Source organism: Helianthus annuus, chromosome 12 (genome assembly GCF_002127325.2).
Source record: "Helianthus annuus cultivar XRQ/B chromosome 12, HanXRQr2.0-SUNRISE, whole genome shotgun sequence".
NCBI classification, from domain to species: domain Eukaryota; kingdom Viridiplantae; phylum Streptophyta; class Magnoliopsida; order Asterales; family Asteraceae; genus Helianthus; species Helianthus annuus.
This window is the reverse complement of record NC_035444.2, coordinates 53,417,430-53,431,713: the sequence shown is the minus strand read 5'-3', so window position 1 is coordinate 53,431,713 and position 14,284 is coordinate 53,417,430. Positions and strand designations below refer to the sequence as shown.

Below are 14,284 nucleotides of genomic sequence, written 5' to 3'. Positions count from 1 at the left end.
GGGGAAAGCCAAAAATGAGAAACTACGGTGTCTGGTAAAAGCGGGGGGGGGGGGGGGGGGTGTATCGCTTACGTTTGACAGACAGGTCACGTATACCCCTGTTGGTAAATCAAGAGATCTGTTTTCAAGGGAGGCCGGCCTATATATGTGGCGGACCATCCCGTTCGATAAAATTGGATGGGATAACGATTCACAATCGCACAAGGATGCCCTCATGAACCACTTACGGGTAAATAAGTTATATGCATAAAATTTTATCAAATATTTAAGCACATGCAAATCTAATTTATATATGATATTTTAACTTTTTTATTTAATTCGTAGGAAAATTTCAATTTTGATGAAGTGGAACGTGATTTAGAGGCGAGAAACTTGACGGGTGGTATTAGGACTGTGCTTATGAAGCGGTACTCTGACCGTAAGTACGAAGCTAAAAAATTATTTAAGAGCCAGGGAGGTTACAATGATATTGAGAGGGCAAGGGCATACCATCCCCTGGATATGCCATATGATAACTGGTTGAGAACCATCGAAGGTTTCCGGGACGCAAAATATATTAAAAGAAGCCAGTCCAACAAACTAGTACGCGAGAAACAACAATTTCCATATCGCGGGGGGACATCGTCGTACGGTAGCACCCCTATAAAAATGTAATGTTTTATGTATGTGTGCGTGTGTGTAAGCTTTTGTTTATTTAATGTCTAATCTAAGTTTAATGTTAAACAGGATATGGATTGGGTACCTACGTATGCTAAAACCCACACGGACAATCAAGGGAATTGGGTTGATCCAGTTGCTGAACAAAATTACGTAAGTATTTCTTTTAAGTATTATTTTCTATAACAAATATATATACATATACACACATATATATTTAATCATCTTCGTAAAATACAACGGAACATACAACAGGCCACAAATGAATGGAGCGGTGATGGTCCTCCAATTGCCCCGTATCAGGAAGCGTTGGGAGAGCGGCGAGGATGGTACCGCGGGATGGGGCCTAAACCTTCTTCCAACACGTCCTCGAACACGTCCTCGAACATGTCGTCTTCGCAAGCTCGGACGCAAGAACCCTTTTCCGAGGTAAACTACGCAATTTATAAAATGACAAACGAACCCATGTTTCCTTGTTAAATATATGTTGGTAGCGTTAATTAATATGCTAATATATGTTTTGATATCTATTATTGTAGGATTTTGTTAACAACTTGTTCCAAACCCCGTCCTTTTTGAACCAACTTAACAACTATCTTGCTTCACAAGGAAAAGAAAAAGGAAAGTCAAACGACTACGATTCTGATGACTTATTCGATAATGATTCCGACGAGTGACATGTTGTTTTTAATGTATGATTTAATTAAATGTTGTAGGATGACTTAAACGTAGTTTTTAATTATATTACCTTTAGTATATGTTCATGGCGTATGTTTGCGTTGTTTGAAATAGGCAGGTTCTGTTTTTTCGGCCGTAAAACTGGCTGGGTGTTGTATATACAGCTGCTGTATTAAAAAAAAAGACTTTTAGCGGCGACACGTGTCACCGCTATTGCCTTATAACCCTTTACCGGCCATGACTAATACCGGCGACCCTTTAGCGACGACATGTGTCGTCGCTAAAGGACTAAGATCAATACTGGCGACGAAGACCTTTAGCGACGACAGAAGGCCAATAGCGGCCGATCAATACCGGCGACCCTTTACCGGTGACAAGTCGCCGCTAAAAGTCAATACCGGCGACAATTGTCATCAGCTGCCGCCGCTAAAGGTGGTCCATTCTTGTAGTGGTAAGGTACGTATGTGGTTCAATGTTTTTATGTTTATTTTTCTCATATGATAGGTTCGTCGCAACTCGTAGGTCCTATATCGACTTAGTTATTCTTTTCTATGTTAATGTTTCAGTCTAATTTCTTCGTATTAACATTCCGCAATGGGTGTGTATGGTTCAATGATTTTACGTCTATGTTTCACCCTATTACATTTTCCATTTTTATTTATTTTGTTTTACGAGTTTTTCCGGTGTTGGTGGTAGTATAGTATTGGTGCAACTTGGCACATTTTTATGTTCCCCACTCCAACACGGGGCTTAGTATATAATATATAGTAACAAAATGTACTACAAAATATTTCTAACTTTTCTCAAAATGGTTATAACTTCTCTTATACTTAAGGTGTGTGCATGATTATGGTGTATAAGTTTTATTAATGCGTCATTTTCTACACGTTACAGACGTGCGTGGTCTGACGTTTTTATGTTTCCTTTTCAATGTTGCTTGTCGTTGGTGATGGTGTTTTATTAATGTTTTTACGGTTGTACTCCCGCCGCAACGTGGGGTACTTCCATCTAGTTAGTATCATTTTAAAGCAGTGTTATTTTAAGGTTGAAAGTTATATTATTTATTCGTTGGTAGTAATTACGAATATTGTTAGCAACCGTATTTGTGTATAATATGTCGATAGATATATTGTAATATTCTCCTAGCAATTAGGATATTTAGTTTCCATAGATAACTTGTATCTTGTATTATTTATACGATGATTATCAATGAGAATGGATCAACCTTTTGAAACACTTTCATGGTATCAGAGCAAGGTTGCTCTATATCCTAGCCGCCACTCTCTCTCTTTTCTTTCACTGACTTCGGCCAGTATTTCTCTTCTTCCCGTAACCAAGCCCCTGTTCATCACCAAATATGACAGGCAATCTCACCGTAACCGAACCCGAACCCACCAAACCTGTTTCGGAACCTGCCAAACCCGCTCCCCAACAACTTCACCCTGTATATTCGATTACGAATATTCAGCAGAAAATCTGAGTTCTTGACGGTGTAAAAGTCACATACACGGCTTGGGTCCGGTTGTTCCAACTCCACTACCGCGGCTACAGGGTCCTCTCTCACATTGACGGTACGCCGCCTCCAGCTGAGACCGACCCCGCTTACGATTCTTGGATGGAAATCGATTCCATTGTACTCCAATGGATCTACGGAACGTTAGCTGATGACTTGCTTGGTCGTGTTCTCTATGGCACACCAACGACACATCAAGTGTGGACTCGTGTTCAGAATTTGTTTCACAACAATAAAGGTGCGCGAATCGCCGCCTTGGAACACGACTTCGCCAACATCACCCTTAAATCTCAACCTTCTCTGGAAGCATACTTTCAAAAGTTGCGAGAAATTGCTGATCAATTAGACTATCTTCTCGACACGCCCGTTGGCGACAAGCGCCTCGTGTTGCGAATGGTACGGGGTTTACCAACTGAGTTTGACACGATGGGTTCGATCATCAATCAAGCTTTTCTACCTTGGGAAGAAGCTTGCGAGATGCTACTTAATGACCAGAAGCGTCGTACTGCTCGCGACCTTCTTGACGGGTCTTCGGTCGTTGCTGCTACCCAAACGAACCCTCGTGAACCACCCGCTTCCGCACCCAACCAACCTCCTACCTTCACCCCACCACGTGAGTCCTGCTCACGGTCCACCAACTCCCGTAACAGGGGGCGTGGCCGGGCCTGAGCACCCGCAACAACACCACCAATCACCCTTCTTCCTATCCTCGTAACAACTGCAACAATAACCAGCCTACTGCCACCCCTCCACCCTATCCATATTGAGCCGCTCCACCCTATTGGGCTCCCCCACCCTGCCCTTATCCTACTACTAGCCCATGGCAGCCGGCCTGGTCCCCCTACAGCCCAGCGTCTCAGCCATCAACCCAACCGCAACCAGCCCCTCTATCGGTTCGGCCCAACCCAATGGCAACCAAGCTCAGACTCATTTCACGGACCTGGACGCGTTGGACCCAACCCAAATTGCACAAGCTTTTCAGGCCATTTCTATTGACTCAGAGGATGCAAATTGGGATATGGATACTGGTGCTACTTCACATGTCACGCTAAATCAAGGTAATCTCTCTACTTTATCTCAGTATTCTCACATAAAGTCTGTATTGGTTGGTAGTGGCAATCGTTTACCAGTACTTGGATCCAGCCACACTTCCCTTGCAACTCAGTCCAAAACCTTTCACCTAAAAAATGTCCTTTATAACCCACATTTTATTAAAAACCTTATTTCCGTTCGCCAATTTACCATTGACAATTGCGTGTCCGTTGAATTTGATCCGTTTGGTTTTTCTGTGAAGGACTACCAGGATGGCACGCTCCTCAGTCGCCATAATAGTTCGAGTGGTCTCTACTACTTCACCAAAGACTCTCTGGCAGCAGCTTGTGTTTCCATCACCTCTCCCCAGTCTTGGCATGAACGCCTTGGTCACCCGGGTCGCCATGTTATAGATTTTCTTAGTTCTACTCGTATTTTGCCTTGTAATAAACTTGATGTTTCTCACGTTTGTCATGCTTGCCAGTTATCTAAGAATAAAAGACTTCCGTTTTCTGATTCTATTACTAATACATCCATGTCGTTCTCTATTGTTCATTGTGACTTGTGGACTTCACCCGTTTTTAGTACTGCAGGTTACAAATACTACATGGTTTTAATTGACGACTTCACCCAATACACTTGGGTGTACCCTCTAAAGTTTAAATCAGAAACTTTTACCAAATTTCAACACTTTTACTCGTTTGTTGAAACCCAATTTAAGATTAAAATCCAACAGTTTCAATGTGATATGGGGGGGGGGATTCAACAATCACACTTTCTTGAGTTTGCAACCCAACACGGAATTCAGTTCCGATTCTCTTGTCCTCATACTTCTCAACAAAATGGTAAAGCTGAGCGTATGATCCGTCGCCTCAATGACATCATGCTCTCCTTGCTTCTTCACGCATCCCTACTCTCCAAATTTTGGGTTGAGGCAATTCACACCGCCTGTTATCTTTATAACATTCTTCCTACAAAAACCCTAAACAATCTCACCCCGTGTGCCACCATATATCACCGCCACTCGGCCTATGATCACCTACGTGTCTTCGGATGCGCCTGTTACCCAAATGAGTCCTCAACCCGACCTCACAAACTTCACCCAAAATCCTCCCTATGTGTGTTTTTGGGCTACCCTGCGAATTACCGAGGGTATCGTTGCCTTGAAGTGTCAACGGGAAAAGTTATCTTTTCTCGCCATGTCACCTTCGCTGAATCATTTTTTCCCCTTGCCAAATCCTCGGATCCTAAACCCTCACCATCCTTTTGTGACACTGTACCCATTCCCTTTTCCTTCCCCACATCGTTTCCTTCCCAATACACACCTAGCACCCATCTCGGCCCACCCACTCTAGTGGATCACATCGGCCCACATAGTTTTTCTTTCGGTTCCCAGGCCCAGTCCCCCGTCTCTTTTTCCCTACACAACCCATCTTCACAGCCCTCTATCCTTGGCCCACACCCCTCCTCGGCCCTACACCCCTCCTCGGCCCACTCCCCCGTCGATGCCCATTCCCCTCTCTCGGCCCATTCCACTCAATCTCCACACTTGGCCCACTCCCCTGGCCCATCTAACCATTCTTCACCTGTCTCGGCCTCTCTACCTCCCGGCCCATCCCACCCGATGGTTACGCGCTCCCGCGCGGGCATCGTTAAACCACGAATTCCCTTTAACCTTTACACCGTTACCCCCACCGTCTCTCCACTACCTAAATCTCACCTTGCTGCCCTAACGGATCCAAACTGGTATGATGCTATGACCCCTGAATACAAAGCTTTATTGGAGAACCATACTTGGGATTTAGTTCCAAGACCCACCTCCGCACCGATTATTCGGTGCATGTGGCTCTTCAAGAATAAATATCTTGCTTCTGGTCAGTTGGAACGTTATAAAGCTAGACTCGTGGTAAATGGTAAAAGTCAGACTGTTGGCGTTGACTGTGATGAAACGTTTAGCCCGGTGGTCAAACCAACCACAATTCGCACTGTCTTAAGCCTTGATGTTTCTCGTTCGTGGCCTGTTCATCAGCTTGACGTGAAAAATGCCTTTCTACATGGCAATTTGAACGAAACAGTGTATATGCATCAACCCCCAGGATTTGTTGATCAGACTCACCCAGGTTTTGTGTGTAGGTTAAATAAATCTTTATATGGGTTAAAACAGGCCCCTCGAGCATGGTATCAACGGTTTTCCAACTTCATTCTTCGGTGTGGATTCAAGGACAGTGTATGCAACACTTCATTATTCGTCTACAAACATGATGCTCACACCGCTTATTTACTTTTGTACGTGGATGACATTATCTTAACGGCCTCCGACTCCACTTTGTTACAAAAGATAATTAACATGTTAAAATCCGAATTTGCTATGTCTGATCTCGGGGTATTACATCATTTTTTGGGTATTAAGGTGGAACATCAGCACGGGGGTCTATTTCTGTCTCAGTCCACATATGCCAGCGACATTCTTCATAGGGCAAACATGTCTGACTGCAAACCGTGCACCACTCCGGTTGACATTGGGTCCAAACTGAGCGCCGAATCTGGAGCTCCAGTTGTTGATGGTACTCTTTATCGCAGTCTCGCTGGAGCGCTTCAGTACCTCACTATCACCCCTCCCGATATTGCCTATGCAGTACAGCAGGTTTGTTTGTTCATGCATGACCCTCGAGAACCCCACTTTCAGTTTCTCAAGCGTATTTTGCGATACATTCGTGGGACTCTTGTCTATGGATTGCAGCTTTCTCCATCTCGCTCAACATCCCTGACTGCGTATTCGGATGCTGATTGGGGTGGATGTCCAGACTCTCGGACTCTCGTCGATCCACGTCTGGTTATTGCATATACTTGGTGGACAACCTGATCTCATGGAGCTCTAAACGTCAGCCAACCGTTTCTCGGTCTAGTGCTAAGGCGGAATACCGCGGGATTGCCAATGCAGTCGCTGAGGCAAGTTGGATTCGCAATCTTCTCTTGGAACTTGGCATATCAGTTAAGCAAGCTACGGTGGTTTATTGTGATAATATATCAGCCGTTTATCTCACCCAGAACCCAGTTCAGCACCAAAGAACGAAGCATGTTGAGTTAGATATACATTTTGTTCGGGATAAAGTGCGGATCGGTGATGTCCGTGTCCTTCATGTTCCAGCGGATTATCAGTATGCTGATATTTTTACTAAAGGTTTATCCAAGCAGCTATTTACTCGTTTCCGTTCCAGTTTGTGCCTTCGACCGGCTACGGCTCAAACTGCGGGGGTCTGTTAGCAACCGTATTTGTGTATAATATGTCGATAGATATATTGTAATATTCTCCTAGTAATTAGGATATTTAGTTTCCATAGATAACTTGTATCTTGTATTATTTATACGATGATTATCAATGAGAATGGATCAACCTTTTGAAACACTTTCAAATATTTCTATTGCAAAGAAAGATATTAATTTAGATAAAAGAAAGTACTTGATCTTATAATATAACCCACCTTATACAAATAATTATCTAAGTTTCAACAAAACGTGTAAGTAAAATCGAAAAGGTGAAATATAATCAATTTATGTATCATGACAACTTAATTGTTTTGGGTTTTCTTCTTCGGTGCAATACTAAGCGAATACCGGTATAAGACTGGTATCGTATAAACTGAATCGATACTAACCCAAATTCCACTCAACGCACGAGAAAACCACTAGTTAATATTTAACTTTAAGTGTAGAACACCAACAAAATTACCATATTGCCCTTGGTATAATAATCCTCTAATTGCCCGCCTTATTTTTGCCACGCGTATATCTAATTATCTACTAATCTCTTCCACACCGACTACCTGCTGCATCTTTTAAGTAACCATCTCCTCCACATATCCTAACCACCTCCGTCTCCAGCCAACGTTATCCGGTTAGAAATCTTGTGAACCGGTGAAACTTCCTGGTGAAATAGTTATCGGAAAGATTCGAAAGATCTGGTAACCTTCTGCACAGGTTTTTTTGAAGTCAAGCAGTGCGTTGACTTCAGGGTTTGAAGATGAACCGGATGTCGACCGGAAAAAAGGCGCCGGCGAATGAGAATATGGTGATAGGGGTGATTTTGACATTTAAGGTAATGTATAAGGGTTAATTGGTCATTTGTTTGCAAACATGTCTTCAACACGGGATTGTCCAAACACCCTCGTACAGGTAAACTCGATCATTATGTATAATTATAATTCGTTACAAACATAAATGTATGGTACACTAAAGTTTAGTCATGGTTTAAATGCTTTTTATTAATATGAAAAGTTGTGGAAAGTATACATACTATTGCTGTTTTTGAAAAATGGACACACACGTAAACAAAAAGCCGCCATTCAATTGACTTGACTAAACATGGTGGAATTTAATACCATTTGAATTGCATCTAAGATGAATAAATAGTTTTGTGTTTGCTTTCAAGTTTTGGATTATTAATGGAGGACCAATACATACATCTATTATTCTTTGTTGCTTTCATCTTGCTGTTATTAGATTGCAATTCACTAGACACCATATCTGCAAATCAAGAAATCAGAGATGGTAAAACCACCCTTGTTTCCGAAGGAGAAATGTTCGAATTGGGCTTTTTTAGCCCCGGGAAGTCCAAGAACCGGTACATGGGAATATGGTACAATAAGATATCATATGGTACAGTTGTATGGGTTGCTAACAGGGAGACGCCAATCGCAGATAGATCAGGCATGCTCAAACTCAACAGACAGGGAAACCTGGTGATTTGCAGTGGTGGCAACCCAATGGTCTGGTCATCCAATCCAGTGGAATCTATGCAAGGTAATAATTCGGTAGTGGTGGCGAAGCTTCTAGATACCGGAAATCTTGTTGTTTTGGATGACAATAAAACAATTTGGCAAAGTTTTGACTATCCTGGTGATACATATCTACCAGGAATGAAATTCGGGAAGGACTTGGTAACGGGGTTACAGACTATCATGACATCTTGGAAGAGTCCTGATGATCCTTCAGTAGGTGTGTATAGTGATATACATGACACCAATGGATACCCACAAAATTTAAGGTTTCAGGGTGAAGTTTTGATAGGAAGACTTGGACCATGGCATGGTCTCGGCTTCAGCGGCTTTCCTCTTGATAAAACAAATCAGATTTACTCGTTGGACTTTGTCATGAATGAGAATGAAATCTATCATATATATAAACTTAAAAGTTCGATAGCTCAGAGGATTATTTTGACATGGGATGGCAGGACACTAACTTTGCAATGGATTGAGCGAATCCAAGACTGGATTGTGTATGCAGAATCTGAAGTAGATAATTGTGATCGGTTTTCACTCTGTGGTGCGTATGGAATCTGCAACATTAACAAGCATCCACCTTGCTCTTGTATGCAAGGATTTGAACCAAGACATCCAGAAGAATGGGAGGGGTCAGATTGGGCGAGTGGGTGTAAACGCAAAAAACCTTTGACTTGTGGGGATGGAAAGGGGGATGGTTTTCTGAAAATTCCAGGAGTGAAGGTACCAGACACACGGCGATCATGGTATAATGAGAGCATGACCCTCAGAGAATGTGAGATAGCCTGCAAAAGGAACTGCTTTTGTACAGGTTATGCAAATTTAGATATCAGAAATGGTGGAAGTGGATGTTTGCTTTGGCTTGATGAGCTTTTGGACACTAGAGTGTATGATGGAGATCAAGATCTTTACATAAGAATGGTGTTGGATAATCTTGACATGGGTCGTGGGTTTTCATTGGGTTAGTAACAATTTGGTCTAGTTGGTATTTAATAATTATTAGTTATAGGTTGCATGTTATGGTCAAGTAATAAAGTGCTATGTGTGTGAGCACATGCACAGCAGGTAATATTAGTAGTAATAGAGAAGAATAGGTATAAAAAGGTTTGACTATTCTTGAGTATGTGGACGTTGGAAAGCTGCACGTTGGGAAAAGAGTGGGTCATCTTGTGTACCGGTTCTTTAGCACAAAAGTAGTATTTTATTGTTATTTTGAAGAAGTCTTTTGTTTACGTTGGAATGTAGTGCCTATATAAAGGTTTCTTGGTTAATGAATAAATATATCAGTCTTTCTTGTTTACTCGCAATATTCCTTTCTTTTACTCAGTTTATATTTTTATACAAGAGTTTGTATTCTTGTGTGTTTGATCTTGGGCATAAACCAACATTTGGTATCAGAGCTTCGGCTCATACCAGGGATCGAGAAGGGTTCTTCGTGAACCGTAGAGAGAGTCGAACAAGGCACTGTGTGAGCCGTGTTCATGTGAAGAAGAAAACACCGAAAATCTGTGTGAAGGTGTGTGGCTGTGTGCTTCGACGATTTGAAAAGAAATAGATCTGTGTGATCTTGGGGATTCTGTGTGAATCAAGAAAAGTAGATCTGTGTGATCGGAAGCTTCAACTTGCTGTGTGTGGGTTGTGTGTTTATTGAAGAAAAAAAAAGGAGGAGAGATCTGTGTGATAAAGAGAAAGAAAATTCTGTGTGAATTGAAAGAGGTTTGAGGGGTGTTTGTTTTGGTTGAAAAGTGAAAGGAAAAAAAGAAAGTAGTATTGTGGTGTTGCTGTACGAGAAAAAAAAAGGAAAAGATATAAACATTATTAGTTTTATTTTGTTTGTTGATTATTTGGCAGGTAAAGAAAATGGCCGGTGATAAGAAAACGGAAGAAGGTAATACGATTGTACCCGTAAGTAGCCAAGGTAGCAGTAGCATATCGTTGCAATGTCCGAAATTGACGGACACAAATTACACTTCGTGGGCGATTTTGGTCGAAACAATCCTACGGGCGAACGGTCTTTGGGAGGCGATAGATCCGGTCACTGGAGCTACTGTGGAAGACAAGAAAAATTACACAACTAAAGCTATAATTTTTCAGTCTTTACCGGAGGATGTTTTGCTTCTGGTCGCAAAACACAAGTACGCAAAGGACGTGTGGGATTCAATCAAGGTTCGTTATCTAGGGGCTGATAGAGTTCAGAAAGCTCGGCTATCGATTTTAAGAAGCGATTTGGAAAAGCTAAAAATGAAGGAGAGTGAGACACTAGACGAGTATGCGGGAAAGATAAGCGGGATTGAAGCGAAGTTCAAGAACTTAGGATCAACTCTTGAAGACGCAACTATGGTAAGAAAGTTGTTAAATTCCGTTCCTAAGAAATATATGCAGATCGTGGCGTCTATTGAGCAATACTCGGATGTCGATACGATGCCGTTTGAAGAGGCGGTCGGGCGATTGAAGACGTATGAAGAAAGGCTTAAATCCCATGATGACGAAGAAAATGACAAAGGCCAATTATTGCTTACAAAGGAAGATTGGGAGGAAAGAACTAGACGGGGTGATTTTGATCAATCCGGACAAGGACGTGGTCGTGGTCAAGGTAGAGGTCGCGGTTATGGTAGAGGTCGAGGTGGTCGGTTCCAAAGCAATGAAGACCGAAAGGATCAAGGTTGGTATAGAGATAAGCGAAACATCAAATGCTATAATTGTCAAGAATACGGACATTATGCGAGCGAGTGTCCTAAGAAGGAAACAAAAGAAGAAGAGGCGAATTTGATTCAAGACGAAGACGAACCGACATTACTTTGAAGAAGCGGGTCGACGTCAAGATTATGGGGGTGATTGTTGGATAATCTTGACATGGGTCGTGGGTTTTCATTGGGTTAGTAACAATTTGGTCTAGTTGGTATTTAATAATTATTAGTTATAGGTTGCATGTTATGGTCAAGTAATAAAGTGCTATGTGTGTGAGCACATGCACAGCAGGTAATATTAGTAGTAATAGAGAAGAATAGGTATAAAAAGGTTTGACTATTCTTGAGTATGTGGACGTTGGAAAGCTGCACGTTGGGAAAAGAGTGGGTCATCTTGTGTACCGGTTCTTTAGCACAAAAGTAGTATTTTATTGTTATTTTGAAGAAGTCTTTTGTTTACGTTGGAATGTAGTGCCTATATAAAGGTTTCTTGGTTAATGAATAAATATATCAGTCTTTCTTGTTTACTCGCAATATTCCTTTCTTTTACTCAGTTTATATTTTTATACAAGAGTTTGTATTCTTGTGTGTTTGATCTTGGGCATAAACCAACAAATGGCAGCCTCTGAGTTAGAAGGTACACATTTGGATGTTTTTATCTTATATGCTTAAGTGCTAAACTATTATTGTTTCTTAACTGGTAGGTGTTGTAAACTCCCGGTCCAACTTTAACAAAGAGAAAAGAACACTTATAGTGGTGCTTATAACTTCATCAGTTGTGCCACTTCTCTTTCTAGTGGCATATGCCTTTAGAAAGACAAAGAAACGGCCTCACATGAAAAGTCAAGGTAACACAAAGAAGCAAAGTAAGCCTTTTCAAAGGAAAAAAAAAAAAAACAAAGAAGCAAGTAATGTTGACACTTTTGCATGCTTATAGGATTGAAGTTTAAAGAAAATTACGTAACATTATCATTTTTTTTTTGTAGGAAAGTGGTATGTGTATGATGAAAAGAATACAAGTCTACAGATGGAACAACTTGATGATTTACAATTTTTTAGCCTATATGAAGTAGCCAGGGCCACAGATAACTTCAGTGTCTCCAATAAGATTGGACAAGGCGGCTTTGGTCCCGTTTACAAGGTAACTTTTTTATGGTTCTTCAATAGAATGCATTGCGTGTCCCTGACATGGATCGAAAGTGTTAGATCTACCCAATTATACATTATAATAAACACTTACTGAAATCATAAACATAAGTTACATAATCTTATAGGGCGTGTTGAAAAATGGAAGAGAAATAGCAGTAAAACGGCTCTCAGAAACATCCCAACAAGGGCTCAGTGAATTCTATAATGAGATCAAATGTATTGCAAAACTTCAGCATCGGAATCTTGTGAAGCTTCTTGGATATTGTGTTCATGAAAATGAACTGATTTTGATTTATGAATACATGACTAACAAAAGCTTGGATTGGTTTCTCTTTGGTTTGACTCACTCCACGATTTCACAATTCACATAGCATCTTACTTTCACACTTTATATAATAACACGTAACGTAGTGTCACCTTTTGGCAGATGAAACCAGAAGCTTGACGCTTAACTGGCCTCAACGATTAAATATAATACATGGAATAGCTCGGGGTGTTCTCTATCTACATCAAGATTCCCGCCTTCAAATTGTCCATAGAGATCTAAAGGCAGGTAATATTTTGCTGGACGGTGACATGAATCCAAAAATATCCGACTTCGGCTTAGCTAGAAAGTTTGTAGGACATGATACCACTGCGAAGACAAAGAAAGTGGTTGGAACATAGTAATAATCCTCCTTGACTATCATTCTTTTTCCCCTAGAATAGAAGGAAGATGAGATTAAATGAGAGACTAATCTGTATAATTAATTTTGTTAAACTTGTAGTGGTTACATTTCTCCAGAGTATGCCCTACAAGGGCATTTTTCTATAAAATCTGATGTATTTAGTTTTGGCGTTCTCATGTTGGAGATAATTTGTGGGCAGAGAATTAGAGAATTCTCCCATGGAGACCGCTATGATAACCTTCTTGGACATGTAAGTTATTGTAAGACCAAATCCTAATAGCTTTACCAGAAACTAGTTTTCTTCTTTTTTTTTTTTTTTTCCTAAATGTATTTGGTTAACTGTAGGCATGGAGACTCTATAAGGAAGGCAGGACCTTTGAATTAATGAGTGGATCTTTACAGGCCTCATGTGTGGTCTCTGAAGTACTAAGATCAATACATGTTGCACTGTTATGTGTGCAGAATCACGCTGAAGATAGACCAACAATGTTGTCAGTGGTTCTGATGCTGGTTGGTGAAGGTGCATTGCCTGAACCTAAACAGCCCGCTTATTTCAATGAAGAGAGCTGCCGCGAACTTAAAATTCTTCCATCAGTTGCTGGATGCACAATAACACTATTGTATGCTCGATAGCATGCACATTTTTAGGCCAAGATTATGTTCAGGTACCTGTTATGGTTTAGAAATGTTAATACTTAGATAGAATAACACAAGGCCGCATTTAGCTTCCACACATGGAATACACAAACCATGTTAAATATTTTACTCTAGGACAATGGTTCAATATTTCTTATAGTATTTACATTGCTCATTGAAGATGTTGACAATTTAATTTATGAGTTCAATAGTTTATAAGTTTACTTGAACGTTATCAGACGTCTAGGGGTGACTCAACCATTTTGGGGCCGTCTTTGGAAAAATTGGGGCATTTCCCACATCATTGCTATAAACCATAAGTAACTCTAACGTTGACTTTTGAGGTCAAATTGTAATGATTCAGGATGGATCAAGGTTAGTGCAGAGGGTAATGTTCTCAAACATTCAAGTTTCTGATGTTCAAGTACCAGTAGTGATCGATCAATTCAATTCTAGTGATTAAAGCACTTGTAAGAACTAACCATC

General features: G+C 41.0%; 1 protein-coding gene across 2 annotated transcripts; it reads left to right on the top strand.

Moving 5' to 3' along the window:
- Window positions 1–7,832: 7,832 nt before the first annotated feature.
- Window positions 7,833–13,990, top strand: LOC110892910 (G-type lectin S-receptor-like serine/threonine-protein kinase At4g27290). Of its 2 annotated transcripts, XM_035980544.1 has the most exons (9): window positions 7,833–8,680; window positions 8,795–9,579; window positions 11,964–11,982; window positions 12,050–12,193; window positions 12,332–12,486; window positions 12,620–12,830; window positions 12,922–13,159; window positions 13,262–13,412; window positions 13,508–13,990. In XM_035980544.1, exons 1-9 carry the CDS (start codon window positions 8,323–8,325, stop codon window positions 13,793–13,795), a joined length of 2,349 nt encoding a protein of 782 aa, XP_035836437.1. In that variant the 5' UTR covers window positions 7,833–8,322; the 3' UTR covers window positions 13,796–13,990. The 2 variants fall into 2 exon arrangements, with proteins under 2 accessions (XP_035836437.1, XP_021995737.2); XM_022140045.2 differs by having other exon boundaries at window positions 7,834–9,579; window positions 13,508–13,989.
- Window positions 13,991–14,284: the final 294 nt, after the last annotated feature.